Source organism: Daucus carota, chromosome 9 (genome assembly GCF_001625215.2).
Source record: "Daucus carota subsp. sativus chromosome 9, DH1 v3.0, whole genome shotgun sequence".
Taxonomy (NCBI): domain Eukaryota; kingdom Viridiplantae; phylum Streptophyta; class Magnoliopsida; order Apiales; family Apiaceae; genus Daucus; species Daucus carota.
In genome coordinates, this window is record NC_030389.2 from 39,536,677 (window position 1) to 39,558,855 (window position 22,179).

Sequence of the window (22,179 nt, forward strand, 5' to 3'; positions counted from 1 at the left end):
TATTTCAGATGGCCTACATGTGTTACTCTGACTCACCAACTCCGTCGCCTGACTCACCAGCTCCGTCGTCGGAAAATTGAAGGTCGTCGAAATGTAAATCAAAACTCGCTAGAGATAAGAATCTAAAATAGAATTTATTTTTGTTACATACTTTGTATAAAAAAAACTTTACCCATCTATAAAATCTATAAAATAGATGGGGTATTTCTCTAAAGACCGAGGTGGATAAACGTATGTAAGACGAGATGACATTAAAGATCAAAAAGAAAAGAAGAAGAAGAATGAAAGATGAAAAGAAAAAATAAATAGAGAAGAAAATGTATATGTATATGCGTGTATATACTAGAGACAAGCTGCATAATGTATCTGGACTTGATTTTGTCCATGTTCATTTGAATATAATAAGCCAAGCAATTGGCATCCACTCACACTTATCTTTTAAATTCCTGTATAATTAAAATATGTCTTTTGTCACCTTACATTCACTTTCCAACATTACAATTACTTTCCAAATAAGCCATTTGTTTTAGTTATTTTAGAAAATTATATTAATAGTATTTTATCAAAATAACATCAAATATAATAACATTAAATAAAAAATATTATTTATTTATTATGAAGGAAGAAAAACATTTTTATTTATTCTTAACATATAAAATATATATTATTTTTTCAAAATTTGCCAAGTCCCCATACCCGTGTCTAAAATTTGGATGGTGTCCCCGTGTCTTAAATTTTCGAGATTAACGAATCCGACACTAAGATATGTGTTTTGTCGGACACTCCGAACCCGAGTCTCACTAACTTAGATTCCTACCACACTCGTTCCCAAAAACGAGTGCTATTTTTCAAGATATTGCACGTAGGTTCTCACAATAGCTAAGTAGTTGTAGACCAATTTAGCATTTTCAGTAGTTGTCTTGTATATTTGTTCCTTACGTTTGTTTACTTTGTACATGCTCATATTATTTTATTTCATTTTACCCCAATTGTTAGTGGAGTTTTTGTTGACCACATAAGGGTCTTATCAGCTAAGAATTTTTTTTACTTATATAAGCAAATATATTTATGTTAAATTAAAGACAACAATTTAAATATTGTAATTTAAGACATAAAAGAGGTAATAAATTATTTTTAAAAATACATTTAAATCTCCATCATCTTTGGAGATATATTTGTAAAATTTGTTTCATGTTAGATAACACTCATCTCTTTTGTTAAACATAATTTTTTCTTACAATTTAGAAGTGAGGTAGAGATGTGACTTATTAGAATATAATTTTCTTGAAATTTAAGAAAAGACATATATTGACATACCCAGCATCACTACAATAATGATAGATATAAATCTTTTGGAAGAGCACAAAATTTATAATTATTCACATAATTGGACTGGGGCAAAAGTAATATAATAATAAGTTGTTGGTGAGTCTACCTACAACAATTCAAAAATAGCATTTTTATGAGTTATGGGTACTCCTTACCTGGATTATAGGAATTCAAAGATAGCTCTTTTTCACAATCATTAGCCATAATTTATACAATGTAATACTTTCACTTTTCTCGAAAATATACTCATGCAAAAAATGAACTAAATTGATATTAGTGGAAACGGCTCTTATTTCACTCAAATAGATAATGATACTGATGTCATGATGAATAATGTCTAGTATAAAAGTTATATAGGTTATAGTCTTTACAAGTTGGAAGAAATCAACCTCTATAGGCGAAAAGTTTCGTACTTAGCTGAATTCAATAAGTAAGCTGATGAGAGTCTACTAGAAGGAATTATCGGAGTCTACTCCAATGAATTTCCAGAGTCTATTACATAGAGACAGCAAGGCTACCAGATTCATTCCGGAAGAGTCTATAAAGCCAAAGAATTGGAATTGCCGGGAGAGTCTATAAAGCTAGCCAATTGGAAAGCTATATCTATAATGGAAAGTTTTGGAGATAAGCTAAAAGATAGAAAGATTAGGACAGACTAGTACTAAGGGAAACTAATAGCTAACAGAAAAGGAAGTAGCCAATAACTTCAAGGAAACATCAACATTGTTGTTTTAGATGATAGGTAGCTTATATATAACTCTTTAATGTCACTGCAAGATGTGTGGTTCTTGAGTCATACTTGAAGTTTTGTATTAAATAGGAGCTAGGGTTTATACAGAGCAGCTACTAAGGTTTGTGTAAACCTTGATGGAGAAAGTTTGTACATGTTCATATATAATACAAATAGTTTGTTTTTTACTTGTGGTATTCCATTTACTGTTGCTTCAATATTCGTTAACTAAATTGAAAAATTGATCACTTTTATTCAACCCCTTCCACAAGTGCTTCGTGTTTAACATAGTATTAAAAGGAGGCTACATTAAATATAATAAACAAGATCAGACGATTTTGAAAGATTATTGATAACATTGAAAGAGAGGGATGATAATCTATAATATTTGTTCAAAGGAGACATTTAAAATGTGATACAAGGAGTATTATATAAAATTAAATAAGTATAATTTATATTGTGTACTAAATACATGGCTGAAGAAATAATATTAGCTAAATTAAGGTATTTCTCAAACATCGTGAGGTTTTTGAAGAACTGATAACATAACATCCACCCGCTGGTACTTGAAAATTTGACAAGACCCACAAACCATATATAGCTTCTGCATGTTGGGAATGTGAAGAAATAATATAATCAAAATTTATACTAATTCGGTAACACCTTGAGATTTTGTAATAACATGTCTTATACAAGAAGCATGTGTATCAACCTTCTAATGAGAATCAAGCCAAGACATAGTTATGAGTTGAGGATCGGAGTAACAATGTATTTATAGGGCTATGAAGTATCAATTTTTGAGAAGCTTTAGGTTTTCTTAGGGGTCAACTCTTTTATCTCCATGTAGGAATCCCGATCAGGAAGGGTTTGTTTCTTGTTCTTTTTTGCTTGCTTGGTCGATTTTGAGAATGAGTGTCACCCTCTTTTTTCATAAAAAATAAACAAAGAATCATCTTCTCGACAAATTTCATTAGTCCATTTTTACGTTCTGTTTGGTATAAAAAAGAACAGAGTGAACATTTGCTGAGAGAGAGAGGAATTTGAACGGGTTATTCTAGATCCTTCTTCCAAGCTTTCATACTCCCTTGTTGGGCTTAATCGGGCTTTCAAATTTTCTAGGCCCATCCATTCACACCCCTTTTGTCTATATAAGTAGAGTCCACAATTAATCTGATTGATACAAGTGAAATATAAGCTAAAAAGAGAATACAAGAATATCCTCATGACTAAGATTTACCCAGCTTCAAAAACTTATGCATAGAGTTCATAATTCTATTACAACAATCAAAATCTACGTACTCAATTTATTTTATATAGTTTGATAAAAACTAAATTTTTATTTTTTTATTTTATGTAGAAGGATTATTTGTTGAATTATCACATGCACCTGCTAACATCATACGTACACACACATATATATATATATATAAACATTCATTGTACACCATGCAAAGATTTGAAGGTTTTAAACTGTAATCATATTTAATATTAAATTTCGAACAGCGCCATATTAATCAATTTAGATTTTAAATAATAATTCAAAACAAAATTTTGTCTCAAAATATTTGTATGCAAAATTAAGATTTTACTCTTTTTATTGAAGTATTAAATAAGTGTTTGAAATATACACATATATATATTGCAGAAATATTATCTATTAATGAATTTTATAAATTACGTGTAAATCTACAAACTCCTCCATGTATATGCCACAAGTATACTAATATTATAAATGTGAATAAATTTGAACAAATTAATAATTTAAAAAATAAATACTACCAATTCTTTTATTTTCCAAGAAGTATAATATAATAATTTGTCTATAGTAATATTATTTTTCATACACTAACTAAACTAAAATAAAGTATATAATGGGACTAAATCCTATGGGATATGTAATGGACCTAAATATTTTGCGCCTAGTTTGACTTGTGCATTATGTAGTTGGGTTGCTTGGCTTTCCATCCACCTCCTAGCACCTTCTGTATGTTGGAGAAATTTCTTGTGTATCTATATAAACACTCCATTTTATAGGTGATGAATATAATATCGTAAACACTAAAATAAGTTATATAAACTTTTCTCTCATTGTTATTGTCGTTTTACACCACTACCAAAAATATTCAAATGTGTGGATTATTTGTTATTCTTTCTCCATCTATTGATCCTTATTGGCATGATTGTATTATCCATGTGATAGATGGGTGTGTATTTTTTGTTATTCTTTCTCCATCCATTTGCTCTTTATGGTATGTATTTATATATGATTCTTGTATATGTATATGTATCTGTATGATTGTGTGATCCATTTGATAGATGTGTGTGTGTGTATGGACATTCATATTAATACATAAATAGTGCTTATTCTAATAACAACACTTCTTAAAGCCCCTTTTTAAAATATTTTTTTGTCATTTTCTTGAGAAAAATATAATTTTAATTCATGAAAAATAAAACAGTCAATTTTGCCTCTTAGCTTAAACAAGATTTGAAAATATAAATATATTGCTGCAATTATTTTGACATGATGTGAAGATATCATTTTGATATTATCAATGAGCCTATAATTATAAATCTAAAATTATATAATTATTACTCTTCCTATGTAATTAAACTCAAATTTTTGATATTTAAAAATTTTTTAATGTCGTTCCAGTTACTTATCAAATATGTTAAACAAAATTATAAAATGATATTTTGTCAGGTAACTATAACATTCCATTACAATCTTTTTAAACAATGAAGAAATTGCTATGGATACTAATTTTATGACATGCTTATTAATACATAAACTTTAATAAATTAAATAAAATTAGTTTTGAATGTTGTATATAGTACAATCACACACACATATTAATCTACCGCTAGGCTAGGGTGGGCTAAAGCCCAGGTAAGATTATTGAAACATTTTTTTTAACCATTAATAGTTGTGAGGAGGTAAAGCTCAGCCCTGTCCATTAGGGCTGAGCAAAAAAACGAAAAAAATCGAAACCGAACCGAAACCGGTAAAAACCGACAAAAACCGAGCCGAAATCGAAACCGAAAAATTAAAAACCGAACCGATGTTATGGGTTCGGTTCCGGTTATTGGTTAAAACCGAACCGAACCGACTATTTAAATAATTATATATATATATATAATTTATATGAATTTAAAAAATGATTACAAATATATAAATGTATCATATATAATTAGTTGGTCCAATGTTAATTCATTTAAGCTTGTATAATACACCGTGCAAGTCCAATAGTTTAACATTCATTTGGTCTAGACTTATAATACAATTTCAAATTCCAACAGAATAGTCTGTTGTGCTACTCCATTGCACACACAATGTGGTATTGTATATAGATAGTTGTATTATACTATGCTTCCTTGTAAAACTTGACAGTCATAGTTAAGTTTTACATTAATAATAATAAGATTAAAGAGTTTTTATATAAAAAAAGTTTGCCGAAATAATAACTGAAACCGAACCGATTATAACCGAACCGGGGTATTTTAAACCGAAACCGGAACCGAATCCGAACCGGCGGTTGCGGTTTTCGATTTTAAAAACCGAGGATATATGATTCGGGTTCCGGTTTTATCCCGAAACCGAGCCGAACCGGCCCATGCTTTCCCCTACTGTCTATTACACTACTGGGATGGTCCAAAAAGCAGGCGTGTGAGCACATTTTGATGTTTTGTTTGTTAAAATTAATAACTTTTTTTGTTAGATGAAAACTGGCATATGTATTGTTGAATAGAATCACAGTTAGCTCCTCAACATTTTTTTTGAAACAACTCCTCAACATCTTTTGATTTAATGTATCCTGGTATATTTTTATAAAAACTTTATTTAATAATTGCTTAGTGTATGTATTAATAATAATATATATATATATTGTTAAATCTAATATATATATATATATAATACTCCCTCCGTTTCATTTTACTTTACTCGTTTGAAATGTCGGGACAATTTATAACATGAGACAAATGATTTGTATTTATAAATACTTTAATACGGTGAAATTTTTATGTTTAATACTAATATGAAACTAAAAATATTAATGATAGGAAGTGTGTGTTGGCAAACTGTTCATGGCAAACAGGAAAAGTAATAAGAGCGGAGGGAGTATATATATTTTGTTAAATCTAATAAGTTTTATATATTTTTATTAATAATATATATTTTGTTAAATCTAATATATATATGATATATATATATATATATATATATATATATATATATATATATATTGTTAAATTTAATAAGCTGTAATAAGCTGTACTTCCTGAACAAAAGTTTTTTATGTTTATTAGTTATTTCTCAGTATAATTTAAATGAGCATAATTTTCAAGTAGAGTTTTAATTATTTTAATAAATTATTTTATGTTGGCACCTATATTTTTTCAAAAAAAGTGTAAATATATGGCAATTTTAAAGAATAAGAGCTAAAATACTTTAACACAGGGATTTTTTCTAACCCAGGTAGAGCTGAAATCCTGGATCCCCCCTGCACATATATATACTCTTAATAAAATTGTATATATGCATTATCTAAATAATAATCATCTAAGTTCTTTCTTTTTCATGGTACTGAATGAACAGTTATTCATAGTTGTTAGAGCTCTTGCACCGGATATTCTAAGTGTGCGAAATTAGTATATATTCTTAACTCAGCTATGCACAACTATATTTTAATTACAATGTATTATGTATTTTTATTTGAGATTGCTGCGGAATATTTTTATTCCCACACCATTGGTTCTCAGAATGGTTTTTTTTTTTTTTTTTTTTTGCCTGAAAGGGTTCTCGGAATAGTTAAGTAGTTGTAAACCAATTTAGCATTTTCAGTCCGTGTCTTGTATATGTATTCCTTAAGTTTGTTTACTTTGTACAAGCTCATGCTATTTTATTAGTATGTGTTAAGTTTTAATTGAGATAAAGCTCTTATATGTATTAATAGTACCAATTAAAACAATCCAGCTCAATTGTCATATGATTTTGTACTAAATTTTATAGCCAATTTTGTGAATTTAACCTTGTTTAAAAAACTATAGTCATGTGATAAGATGAGAGTTTATTACTTTATCAAGATTATAAAACACATCTACTATGTTGGGGACGAGGAAAAGAATAACTTAATCCAGGTTATTACATCTGGTATTATTTTATCCATGTCTTACTGTATATAAGCACGCACGCCACACTACTTCTTAACCAGTGGTTCCAATTTTCTGGCTTTGGTTCTGGCTCATGTAAAAAACGACAAGAATGCCCATAGATTTTCTCTAATGCTATTAGTTTTACTCGAGAATCCCATCATCCTTCTTCATAAATGAACAGAGTAACACCGACTTCAAGTAAAGCAATTGCTGCATCAAGAATAAACTTTATTATTCTGCCTAATACAAGGTACTAGCATTATACACTAGAGGGAATGAATTTATTAGTAAACTCTACCAAGAAACAATCATATGGCGTGCAAATTTTGCTTAAGTTTAAGTTGCTCGAGGTTTCAACTTTGTGAGACAATATAAATCTAATAGTGAAACTTTAATCCAACAAAGTGAACAAAGTCTGCAATTCAGAAGAGAAGTTACATTCAGAAAGCAGAATCATAATTCACTTTAGAGCATTAACGGAGAACCGGAAACTAACTACGAGTTACATATAATTGAAGTATTTCAGCTGCCACTAAAAACTAGCTAACCTATATCAAGCAGCCTGAGAATCGGTTAGTAAACTATATCAGGTAACAATTACATGGCGTGCAAATTCAGCCAACCCAGCAAGTAAACCTGGGAAATCAGCAAACATAGGCTTCAATGCTTTTTTTTTTTTTGTGTGTGAAGGTTGTGACATGTAGCAAGCTAAACATATGTTTCTATTTAGTTCAAGTAGCTCAAGGCTTCAATTTGATGGAACACAACATAAATCTAACAAATAAAATTCAAACCAACAAAGTCCCCAATCAGATATAGAAGTTTCATTTGGAAGCATGATCATAATTCACTTTAGAGTTTAGGGCATCAACAAAGAACCAAAAACTACTACGAGAGTACGAGTTGCATATATAAATGAAAAAAATATTTGAATGCAACTAAAACTCTCAGCTATAATTTGATAGTGATCTAAACCAAGTAAAACTTTTCTGAAATATTTGCAGCAACTATGGAAGCAAGGCAAGCGCATAATTATTTTCCGGGTACAGGATATACATTCAAATATGCTCACTTTTTACATTACCAGTATCAAATTAGAAAGCCGCATACCTTGGAAGACACTGACTTGCAACTTACATAACTAGACAAGTATTTAATCTTCAAAAACATATGGCATTCAGAATATCGTTTGCTCCCCCAATTCCTGACCAGCCATCCCTTCTCTAAGTACTCTTTTACAGAACTCTTCCAGTGTGTCCTTTCCATAACTTGGGGTTTTGTCAGCATTGTACTCTCCCGTCTCGGGATCCAAAATTAACATACTCTCAGCAGCATAATACCTTCCGATCTTCCCAAACTCAGCTGCATCTTCCATTCCAGGAAATATCTTGACAAGGAAATCAAGAACCCCGATCGATAGCAAAATCCATCACCTCAATCGGCACTTTGATAAAATTAGGTTTTTTTCCAACAAGCCTAGATAACATCTCTCCTTGCTCTAATGGTGTCAAAGCCTTCCCAGGTCCACCAATCGGCAAAACCTGGTTTATCTTATCTTCACTCAACACACAATCCGAAATAAACGAAGCCAAATCCGCCTCACTCATGGGCTTACAAGCACACAATTTCCTGTCCCCAAACATCACATAAGGCTTCCCATCCTTCACCAATTGAACCTGTCCTCCTAAACTCTTAAAAAACGCTGTTGGCCTAACAATACTATACGTAAACCCATTATCCTCCTCCGCTTCTTTCATCAACTCAGCCTCAAACTTCAGCTTAGCACGCTGAAACTCAAGAAGCGGTTTCTGCACACAAATTGATGACAACAAAACAAAATGTGAAGCCCCATACTTCTTCCCAGCAACTAAACTATTCTTCATGGCCTCGTAATCAATTCTCGAAGAATCTTTAACCCGTATACTTAGAGTTTATTTTTGTTGTTTAAACATTCGAACTTTGAAAACCCTATTCAAAATTGATGTGTTACGTGGGTTTCTTTCTCTTAAGATGATACCATTTTATTATACGGAAATTTTGACTGCAATTTGAATATGTTTCTCTTAATTTTACAATTATTTAAACAGAACTGCAGCTGCCAGAAGCGAATTACTTTACTCCTAGTGCGATTTAACCTTGAAATTATTATAGTCATACAATTGACTCATGTGTGTTCTTGTTCTAATATTTTAATTAAGCTAAGTTGATAACATGAGAACATTCACTGTCTAGCCATTCAGAGAACACTCCTATAAATACTGATCCATAGCTCCAAGTTATTCACAAATCTTCTCAACCTCATTCGCATCCATTCTTGTTTTACAGTAAAATATCCATGGCCTCAATCAGCCCAGCAGTGGTACTAGAGCTTGAGAAGAATAGTCAGGCCAGTACTACAACTAGCAAGTTTGTGTTGCATGATGTGATATTGAGGGTCTTCTTGTTTGCAACATCCCTAACATCACTTGTAGCTCTAGTGACCAGTAAGCAAACCGAAACGATTCCGGTGCCTTTCCCACCTTACGGAGCATCTGTTGCAGCTGAATTCACTGATATACCAGCCTTCATGTAAGTGCAATCTTTGTTTTGAACAGCAAAGTTAATGCAAAGATATGTTTCTTGCTTATGACCCTCAACCAACACGGATTTATTTTCAGATATTCGTCAGCTGTTCTCTAAGTGACTTGCTTCTACACAGTTATAAGACATCATGTATAATAATATCTATTAACCATATATTGCATTGTTTTGCTCAGCTACTCTTAGGTATTTTAGCTTCAGCAACTGGAGCAGCAGGTGAAGTAGCCTACTTAGGACTCAAAGGAAACTCAAATGTAGGATTGCACAAGATCTGCAATGTCTATGATTCCTACTGTCGACACATTGGATCATCCTCTACATCATTACTGTCTCACGAAGATAAACAAATCACTACGCCATTGATTCATCAAAATATTAAGATTGGTTTTTAGCTAGGGCAGGCTCCCTTTATGTTTTATGCATTGTATTGCCTTTTAGCTTCTCGTGCAGTGTGTGACTCATCTATGTAAAGTGTGTGACTCATCTATGTAAGGACCTCAGTTTGCATTAATGTTTATTTAATTAAGCTGTCCATGAGTTATACATGGAATGAGTTATATTATCTCCACGTCAACTATAAAATGGATAGGGAATTTTGGTTTAAAGATGTTTGCAAAATATTATGATTTTGATATCTATCAAGTTTCACTCTATAAATGTTGAATGTTGACTAGACATACAATATTATCTTATAGCTTAATACAACATATTCACTTTAAACTTATCGATATCTGCAAAATATTGTCCCTTTTGATATACACTAAATATCTTTAAATTGCAAATTCCTAGACTGATTATATGTGATACAGTCCATTTTTCCTATTTCTAGTAATTCCACCGCTAATGTTGAAGATTGATTAATTATACCACCATATTTTGTTATAGTATTTATATCTACCGTTCATACAAAATCGGGATTAATTAAATTATAGCATAACCAAAGTTTAGTAAAAACAAGTATTAATCATGTAAAGAAAAATCCTAAAATATCTTGACTCCATAAAGTATTGATTTTAAAAGAAAATAAGAGGATAAGATCAACTATTTTAATTCAATAAGAAATATTTTACTCTTGCATCATCATGTTGTTTATTTAGGTACATAAAATTCTACAATAAATGAAAAGTAAATATACCATAAAAGCTGGTGTGATCATACAAATTCAAGCATGATTACATACAAAATTTGGACTTCAATCTTTCGCTACTTGAGGTTTTCCTAGTTTGATATGGATCATATATGGTTCTCATCTGGATCATCATGTGTGTTATAGTCACTATGTCCTATTTTAGCTTGATTCTCATGAACCACCGAGTCTCGTCTCCAATGGCGCGAAGAACTTTTTTTTAGTCCACTCCACTTATAAGTAATTAACTCGACCAGGAGTTCTCATATATATAAATCACGCTTATCTCTTCATGATGATATTTTAATACACGAACCCCTTATTGTAATCTTGTAAATGAACGTTTTTGGCAAAATGAGTATATATTGATAACTATCCTTGTATCAATCAATCACAAGACTAACCATTTTCAACAAAAAAATTGAACAATCTTTGACAATTTCAAGTTTATTTCAGGTACCAATTGAAATTTCAAATATATTTGTTGAAGTCAAGACACCATGTTACTCCAATATATAGACAATATATGTTATTAAAATATTCATGAAGCCAATTATCTCAACCCAATTCTTGTGAAATAAAAATGATCCATCAAATGCAAACTAACCTGCATCCCGGCCACATAAAAAATATGATAAATGATAATCTTTTTGCAATTCAAACTAGCAAGGTCAATCACATAATTTTCATATATGCTAGTATCGAACAATTAATTAGTCTAAATAATATTATGTGGTGCTATTAGAAATAAATGATTTTTATTAACCATCTCAGGAAAAATAAAATTCACCATATGTCCAAGTATGTAGTATAAATGGAACATGAAAAATATTTTAATTAATAGCTAAAACTAGATTAACATTTTTCAGATAAAAATTATACATATGATAAATAATTGTTGTAATTAGAAAATGGGAGGTTACATAGTAACCCGCTCATTAATCTAGCATCCATGTTAGATTCCCCATATTTTAGCAAAGTAAGTGCTGGACATTTTTAAAAAAATTAAAAAACTTTTTAATGATATCATTGTGGATGAAAATATTTGTTCTCGAAATTGATAATATTTTTATATGGAAACTAAAATATGGGATTGTAAAAATTAGACTTCTTCAAGAATCAATAATATTGTTACAAACTAAAACATATAATTGCATAATAATAAATATTTAAATTGGTGTCTTCAATTTAACATAACTATATTTTATAATATAAGTAAGAATATTTATGCACAAGAAGTCATAAAAAGGCGCTTATGTTGTCAACAAATAACTCCACAAACAATTGGGCTAAACTGAAATAAAACACTATGAGCTTGTACAAAATAAACAAATTTAGAGAACAAATATACAAGACAACTACTAAAAATGCTAAGTTGGTTTACAAGTTATTCTCGTAACCCTCGGTGCAATATCTTGAAAAATAGTACTCTGCATTTGGAAACCACTGGTAGGGGAATATGATATTACGTAGCAATCTGAAATATAAATACATAATAAAATGATAATTAATATATAATTTTACATAGCTAAGTTAAGAATATATACTAATTAGATATGTTATACCAGTAGCTCCAATTTTCTTCTCTCACACTGAGAATATCGAGTGCAAGAGCTCTGTACCATGAAACATGAAAAAGAAAGAACTTAGATGCATGATTATTATTTAGATAATGCATAGATGCAATTTTATTATGATTTTATATATATGTGTGTGTGTGATTCTACTATATACAAGCAATTCAAAACTAATTTTAATTTATTATTAAAATTTATATATTAATAAGCATGTCATTAAAATTGGAATTCATACCTGATATTTGATTGGAACATATTCTTCATTGTCTATAAAGATGGTAATGGAAGGTTATAGTTACCTGAGAAAAAATCAGTTTATAATTTTGTTTAGAGTGATTGACACTTTGCACCCCTTATGTTTAGGCGCTTTTTCGATTTGGTCTCAAACAATTTTTTTTGGCAGTATGCACCCTAAAGTTTAAAAAGCGCTTCGCTTTGCTCCCCTTTGACCACTCTCCGTTTAATTGACCGTTAAAGTTAACAGATTTGGGGTTTTCACTTTGCACCCCACAGTTTTAAATTTTTTTCATGAGTATTTTGAAATATTTTTTTTCATAACTATTTTTGAAGCTCAAGCTAGCCCAGGCCTTGATATCAAATTAACCGAGATGGCTCAACTTCTCTAACACCTATTCACTCAGACATGCTTCATGAGGTGAGCGTATCAGATCATTTAAAAGGACAATAATATAATTGCGTGATTAATCATGTCATTGCAAGGTACTTGATTTTTCATCGACTCGTTACTTTGCCAGGATGCAGTGGAGTTCTGGTTCCAATTTCGGTTGGACTGATTGAGCTCTTTGTAGACAAACAAGTAACTCGATTTCCTTCCTCCATAATTGTATCTTTATATGTTTAAAAAATTGTATCAGACACAAAAATGGGTAAAAAAAACCTCAAAAGGAGCTTTTCCATCCCCCAGTCTCTCCAGCAACAATGATCCAGACTCTAAATTCTCAAGATGAAATAAGCCCGGATCACATTCACTTAAACAACTCTTCACTTAACTTATTCCAACAATTTGATGATCACAATATGGAAAATGAAAACAAGAGCTTACTCGGGAGTCCTGATGAACAGTTGAATGCGGATCATAGGCCCTTGAACACTTATGGTCAGGAAGATCTTGACACTTTCCAAAAGTCCTTGATTAATAATGCCAGTGCAAGTGTTAATGCACAAATGATCAATAACATTATGGAGCCTATGAAAACCAGGAAAAGGCGAAGTGATGATAGAGATTCCATGAACAGATCAGATTCGCTCTCTGATGATGAAGATAATAATAATGATGAAAATGATAGCGATGGCAAGTACAGAAGAAGAAATGGAAAAGGCGGAGCTCAATGTAAGAACCTCGAAGCTGAAAGGAGGAGAAGGGCCAAGCTTAATGAAAGGCTTTATCATCTTCTGGTTCCTAAAATTACCAAGGTACTATATATAAGCTGAATGTTCACTCGAATGAAACTCATGGATTGCACAATACGACTAAATATAAGTATAATGTACTTTGTCATCTTTTCATTTATTTCAGTTGGGTAGAGCTTCAATTCTTAGAGATGCTATTGAATATGTAATGGAGCTAAAACAACAAGTCGAAGATCTTCAGAGTGAGCTAGAGAGTAACATAGAAAACGATCCAGACGACAATGATCAAAGCACTCTTCAGTATATCAGAGGTTGTACATGGAAGTGAAGGCAAAAAAATATTTCAAAATACTAATGAAAAAAAATTAAAACTGTGGGGTGCAAAGTGAAAACCCCAAATCTGTTAACTTTAACGGTCAATTAAACGGAGAGTAGTCAAAGGGGTGCAAAGCGAAGCGCTTTTCAAACTTTAGGGTGCATACTGCCAAAAAAAATTGTTTAAGACCAAATCGAAAAAGCTCCTAAATATAAGGGGTGTAAAGTGTCAATCACTCTTTTGTTTAACATATTTGATAAGTAACTGTAATGACGATAGAAAAATTTTAGATATCAAAAATTTGAGCGGAGTGGAGTTACATAGGAAGAGTAATAACTACATAATTTTAGATTCATAATTATAGGCTCATCGATAATATCAATATGATATCTTCACACCATGTCAAATAATTGCAACTATATATTTATATTTTCATCAATATCCTATTTAAGCTAAGAGGCATAATTGACTATTGTTTTCATTTATCAAGAATTAAAATTATATTCTTCCCAAGAAAATGAAAAAACATTTTATAAGGGGTTTTTTATGAGTTGTTATTAATATAGATAAGCATTATTTCTTTATTAATATGAATGTCCATATACATATACATACACACACAAATCTATCAAATGGATAATATAATCATACATATACATATACATAAACACATAACATAAAATTTTGAAGAGCAAATGGATGGAGAAAGAATAACAAATAATACACACTTTGAATGTTTTTGATGTTTTTGACGGTGGTGTTAAAACGGAAAACAATAATGAGAGAAAGGTTTATATAACTTAATCACCAATACAATGGAGTGTTTATATAGATACATAGGAAATTTCTAGATACATAGGAAATTTCTGGAACACACCTGAAGGTGCTAGGAGGTGGATAAATGACACAGCCCACCAAGCCCAACTACATAATGCACAAGTCAAACTAGGTGCAAAATTGTTAGGTCCATTACATATCCCAATTGATTTAGGCCCATTATATGCTTTTTTTAGGTTAGTTAGTGTGGGAAAATTAATATTATTAAAAACCAATTATTATATTATACTTGTGTTAGAAAATAAGTGAATCATAAGTAGTTAATTTTATAGTATTAATTTGTTCAAATGTATTCGCATTTATAGTATACTTGTGGCATATACATGGATGAGTTTATAAATTCGCAAATAATTTATAATATTCATTACTAAATAATATTTTTACAATATATATGTGTGTACACTTTAAATATTTATTTTATAATTCATTGAAAAAGAAGAAATCTTAATTTTGCATACAAATATTTTTAGACAAATTTTTGTTATTAAATATTAAATTTCTACGAATAACCGACTATATAAAATTCGTAGAATAACCGAGTTTGATAAATACATATATATTCACATCATCAACTTAGTATTTCCAATAATCTCTCTTTGTTTAAGATTTGATAACGTAATCATAAAGAGTTGATGATGTCCAAACTCATAATATACAAACATTATTGCAATTTGTACATATGTAGTCGGTTAAAAAAAATAGATATCAAAAAAATTTGTGCGCTAGGTATTCTTGAGAACTCACCCATCGAAGTCAGAAAACATATCAATATAGCATGCAAGTCAGCTATCTCTGTACAAGGAGCAGATACTGATAACACACAAGCCACTTTCGCTTTTTCCGCAAGCAGCTAGCTCACAGAATGGGAATTTACAAACCCCTTAGCAATCATGTAACAATACATCATATTTTCCATAGCACGGAAATAATTATATTTTGTTGGGATGGAACTTATCAGGCCTAATGTCAAAGAAAAATTGAAGCCCCTCAGCAACATCATGAATAAAAATTATTGTTTTTTAGTAAAAATTAAATATTACTATGTTAGATCTATATTCCTATTTGTTTACACAAAATTTAGAATTATAACATTAAATTTAAATACCTCGACTTTTTTAGAATATATATAGATCCGAGTTAAGTAGCAGTGATTCGAAGCACTTCTTTTTACTCTATTTTGGAAACCCAAAGACTAAAAATACAGCATTTCCAATCCTAGCAGGAAAGGAGGGAAATGGATACTCAATTTAAAGTGAGTAAACAGAGTTCCATACTCGATTTCATAGATACATATAGAATTCTGTGCAAAGCCGTATCCGATGAAAGTCATATGTACGGTTTGGAGGGAGATCTTTCATATCTTTCGAGATCCACCCTACAATATGGAGTAAAAAAGCCAGAATAAGTGATTTTAAAAGCCAAAATAAGTGATTTTAGCCCTTATAAAAAAATAAAACGGAATCTTGAACCCCCTTCACGCTCATGTCACGTCGAGGTACTGCACAAGAAAAAACAGCAAAATCCGATCCAATTTATCGTAATCGATTAGTTAACATGTTGGTTAACCGTATTCTGAAACACGGAAAAAAAATCATTGGCTTATAAAATTATCTATCGAGCCGTGAAAAAGATTCAACAAAAGACAGAAACAAATCCACAATCTGTTTTATGTAAGCAATATACATATTTATTTTTAAATAATAATAATATATATCCATATAAATCTTTTTCATGTGGTATAACTAATCTGAAATAATATATGAAATTTGACATGAAAAAGTAGTTACAAATTTTATAGAAGTACTCATATTCAAAATAAATATGACTTTCAAATTTCTGATGTAATAGAAGTTGAGTAAAACTAAATCGGTAGTCCAAATCTATATTATTCAAGTTATTTTTGGAATAAAATGAGTTGTACAAGAACTTTCACACAACCACCTCAAATCAAAATATCATTAGAACATAACTGAAGGCTAAAATCTTAAAAAATAAAGGAAAAGCAACATGATGTAAAGATCACTACTAGAAAAGCGGGCATTTCCGACCAAAATTTCCGACCGACCAAAGTGGTCGGAAAAAAAGCGGGCATTTCCGATCGACTTACCGACCAAACACGATCGGTCGTAAAAAATGGCGTCATTTACGAGCGCTATTACCGACCGCACCAAATCGGTCGGTTATAATGGGCGTGGGTCCCGCTCACCAACGTTCTTCAGCTGACATGGACGCCACGCCAATAAAACCGACCGACACATTTCCGACCGCCTATGGTCATTTCCGACCACCTTTACTGGTTTAAAATAATTGGTCAGCTTTTAACTTGTTGTAGACTTGTGATTGGCTGAGTGGGGACGAGGTGGAGCCCAGATTATTTCCGACCAATTTTGGCGGTCGGAAATGGCCTGCTTCGTTTCTGACCGAATTAAAACTCGGGCGGTCGGTTTTGACTTCTTAGAAAAATAATAAATTCTATTCGACTAAGTAAAATATTTAAAAAAACTAAAAACATTGTACATCCAGAAAACCGACCACATTCAATATATTTCCGACCAAATTTAACACAGAAAACCGACCACGTGCAACACATTTCCGACCAAACTCATAATTTTAATACAGAAAACCGACCAAATTTAACTCATTTCCGACCACAAACTCAAGTGCAGAAAACCGACCATTTTGTTCTGTCATTTCCGACCGATTTACGACTCTGGCGGTCGGTTATGACTTTCGAGAAAAACAAAAAAAAAATATTCGGCTAAGTAAACTTTAAAAAAAATTAGAAAAATTGAAACTAGCTTTTAGCCAGTTAATAAATTAATAAAAAATTATTCATCACTTAATATTTGATTTTTAAAATTTTTTTATTTCCATAACAAAATATAAATACTGACTAACGAATTTCAAATTAATTTTTCAAACAGCAGAAAAATGTAGAATCTTTGTGATATAGTCTAACACGCCTTTCTCTCCTCTTTTATGCTGTTAGCTACACTTTGTAACAACCTCTAACACGCCTTTCTGTATATATTAGTACAATTGACTATATAGTTAAAAGATGATCTGCTGGATTATAGCTATTTGCATAGATATCATGATCTTCAGGACTAATGTTGAAACTTGAAACTGAAACCACTCTGGACTTGCAAGGAATTAAGGATCATGCAGTGTTCTGCGAATTTGTTGGACAGCTGAAATATTTGTTAATAATTCTTACTAAACTATTTCACAAATTCTGAGCCTATCGATAACATCTGAGTAATTAACAAATTTAACCTATAAGATCGATGAGGAACGAAGCACCAATTAGTTCCCATCTCCATTTTTCACCCTCATTGACAATTTGCTAGCAAACTTGCTTAAATGTTCTTTGTCCCTAGACAGAGGTAAAACAAGCCTCTGTCAAGCTCCTATCTTTAACCCGGAACTGAAACTCACTAGGTTTCCTGTTTTATTATTCCAGATAAAGAATCCAATGAAGTTATCGATCCTAAAGGCCCAAAGTAGTAGAATTCATTTCAATTTATAACTATAATGGCCGAACATATAAAATTGTTATCTCGGCATCAGCCTAGTGAATATCTCTTTGTGGAGGGTTGAATCTCCACAGAGGCAAGGTTTGTTATATATATAGAATGTAATAGACTATGCAATCAAATAATATTTAAATCTTATGAGAGAGCAGAATACAAACCACATATCAAAGCATGACAATATAAATGACAATTTTCATTGATAACTATATTATCTCTTACTAAAGCAGTGTGCATGACATGTATTCATGCTCTTCTAATAGATGTTGCTTCTAACAGAACAGGGCCTGATTTTTGAATAGTTCATCAGTTTTCCCTTGTATCTGCTTCATTTCACTTTTTGTTTAATTTTCTAATGCATTTATAATTTAATATATACATGTGGCCTGGTAGCAATAAGCTGTTATGAATCTGCTGTGGTTGTTTGATTGACTAACATAAGTTGACTAACTATATATATCATTTAGTGTGCATATAGATCGACATATATGGTGATGACATATAAATTTTCTAATTATTGTAGGCAATTGCGGAGGCAACTAAGGATGTCACCGATGGTGAGAGTTCGAAGAATGACATTGATGGGGATGCTGATGGTGATGGAGATGAGGAAGATTGAAATGAAGCTACCTAGCTAGATGCATTATTGGTAGGGATGCTGATTTTGTTAAAACATCGCTTTTGGCTTTTGATTTTTCAGATGTAACGTATATGATTGTTGACTTTTGTTGGCTTTTGGCTGATTGTTCAGCTGTAACATTTATGTGGTACAGAATTTATAATTGTTCTTTTTTAGATATATGAATGTTTGTTGGCTTTTAAATTATGTCGTACTGAATTTGGATGGATATGATTCTTGATTTTGGTTTTGAAATTGGATATTGTATGTGCATTGTTGGTTTGGTAGAATAACAGGAATATGGTATAGTTTACAATGTAAATACTGCATTTTTTTGAAATTTTCTCCCCAGAAAACCGACCAAATTTGCTCATTTCCGACCAAGAATGGTAAAAAAGAACCCGAAAAACCGACCAGATGTATACATTTCCGACCAAATTCATATCCTAAAACTCAGAAAACCGACCAGTTGTGGTAATGACCATGTGGTCGTAAATGACTTTGGGTGGTCGGTTTTAGCCCAGAAGCTCCCCCAATGGACCTTGAAAAGGCGTTTCCAACCGAATCATTTCCGACCACTGTGTGGTCGGTTTTAGCCCAGAAGCTCATCGAATGGACCCTGAAAAGGCATTTCCGACCGACTCATTTCCAACCACTATGTGGTCGTTTTTACAACTGGGCCCCACAGCTGACCCCTGAATTTCTTTACCGAGCAACACATTTCCGACCGTCATTGGTCGGTTTTGAGTTAATCCACGTGTATGACACGTCAATGGTGGGCCAGATTTATCTGATACAATCCACGTGTATATGGACATGGCAACACATTTCCGACCGACAGAATTGGTCGGTTATATACCTCATTTCGGACCGATACGTCATTCCCGACTCGGTTCAAAGGGACCGACGTGGTCGGTCGGTCGGTGGTCGGAAATGACATCAAAACCGACCGATTTTGCTTATTTCCGACCAATTTTGGCGGTCGGAAATGCCCGCTTTTCTTGTAGTGTTGTTTTGATTGGCTTACACCCTTTTAATAAAGATGGCCCCCTGCATTCACACCAACTATATCAATCAAAACACATCAAGTGAATGAGTTTCCGTGCTTGGCATGAGCCCACGGGCACACACTAAACAAGCCCTTAAACAATTTCTAACCATTAAAAAATTGATAGTTCCCGAAAATGTATTTACAACTAACTGAAAAATTCTACATCTGGCAGCTTTGACTGATCCATGCATGTTTTTCTTACGTCTCCTCAATAATGGTCAAGTCTTGAAAGTCAATTTTTGCTAACTAAATAATTCATTTTATGTCAAAATGGTTGGCTCTTATATGTTGATAACTTATTTGAGATCTCATCATTTGGCACACGTGAAAGGCATACCTTTCGAGTATTCATTTTTAATACGTTATTCAACTGATATATATCATATATAAAAGTCAACTAATTAGTTTTACTTAAGTTTTTTTTTGAACTATTTTTACTTAAGTTAATAAAGTATTTTAATACTATTGTTTTAACCTAGTTGTAAAATGCGTCAAGGTAGGAAATGAGGAACGAAATTAAAATGTCTGGAGTCCATAAACAAATCATAAAAAAATTATAAAATATTTGTCATGAGTCATAAAAAAAATTAGATGTATTTCAAGGTAGTTTACGGCACCCTATTCACTGAGTTGTTTCACTTATTATATTTAAAAAAATTCTTTTATAAATAATTTTTCTTCATATTTATTTATTTTAAAAATTAATCTGAAAATGACTTTCAAACTAGGAATTAAACTAGATAGAGTACAAAATTACTCAACAACAACACTTGCATGTGAATCGATCAAAAAAAAAACAATTTGCATGTGAATATTAATAATTAGTGTAATACATTAATCGTACTTATAAATGAAGTAATATCATTATTCTCCCAAGTAAAAGTTCCTTTTTAATAAACTCATTCATGTATATGTCACATGTATATTAAGATTATAAATATAAATAAATTCGAACAAATTAATAATAAAAAGTAACTACTTTTAATTCACTGATTTTTCAAAATAAGTTTAATATAATAATTTGTTTATAATAAGATTATTTCTCACACACTTACACTAAACTAAAAAAGATACTAAATCCGGCAAAAAAAAAATACTAAAAAGAGTATATAAAGGGCCTAAACTCTATGGGATATGTAACGGACCTAAACTCTATCGGGTATGTAATGGACCTAAAATTTTTGGGCCTAATTTGACTTGTGCATTATCTAGTTGGGTTGTCTGGGCAGTCCATCATATATCCACCTCCTAGCACCTTCGGGCGTGTTCGAGAAACTTCTTATGTATCTATATAAACACTTCATTTTATTGGTGATAGATATAATATTGTAAACACTAAATTTTGTTATAGAACTTTTCTATCATTATTGTGTTCATTGCAACACCACTATCAAAAAACATTCTAATTAGTAGTTATTTCTCCACCCATGGATCCTAATTGGAATGTATCAATCTGATTGATTGATGCGCGTGTATTATTATGTTATTCTTTCTCCAATCCGTCTACTCTTCAATTATGATCTGATATTTTTCCATGTAACTATAATGTTTCATTACAATCTTCCTAAACAATGAAGAATCTGCTTCAATTACAACAAGAAGCTACAGTCCTATACCTTTTCCGAACTGAAGTTGAATTATCAAGATCATTTCGCTTTTGCTTTTGGATCAGGGGAATATTCACTGGCTTCGTTGCCTGCTGGTCATCATACAAAGTTTTCAGATTCTTGACCTTTTTGAATGGTTTTACGGAATCTCCTCAATCCACCCATCCTCCTCAATCCATCCATCCTCCTCTTCCTTCTCTCCATCATTTTCAGTGTGAAGCTCGAGAAGCTCTGGCTCAGAACCAACTTTGTCCAAGATATCCATAACAGAGACAAAATAATGTTTTCTTTCACTAATCCTCTTGAAAACTTGTCAACACCAGGAGTAAGAAAGACCAGGGTATCCTTT

At 31.6% G+C, this 22,179-nt stretch overlaps 1 protein-coding gene and 1 pseudogene across 1 annotated transcript; one reads left to right on the forward strand and one right to left on the reverse strand.

Annotated features, from left to right (window-relative positions):
* Window positions 1-8,245: 8,245 nt before the first annotated feature.
* LOC135149676 (divinyl chlorophyllide a 8-vinyl-reductase, chloroplastic-like) lies at window positions 8,246-9,480 on the reverse strand (annotated as a pseudogene).
* Window positions 9,481-9,530: 50 nt separating this feature from the next.
* LOC135149677 (CASP-like protein 1D1) lies at window positions 9,531-10,185 on the forward strand. The gene is made up of 3 exons (XM_064085463.1): window positions 9,531-9,781; window positions 9,871-9,883; window positions 9,970-10,185. Exons 1-3 carry the CDS (start codon window positions 9,549-9,551, stop codon window positions 10,183-10,185), a joined length of 462 nt encoding a protein of 153 aa, XP_063941533.1. The 5' UTR covers window positions 9,531-9,548.
* The last annotated feature ends 11,994 nt before the right edge of the window (window positions 10,186-22,179 follow it).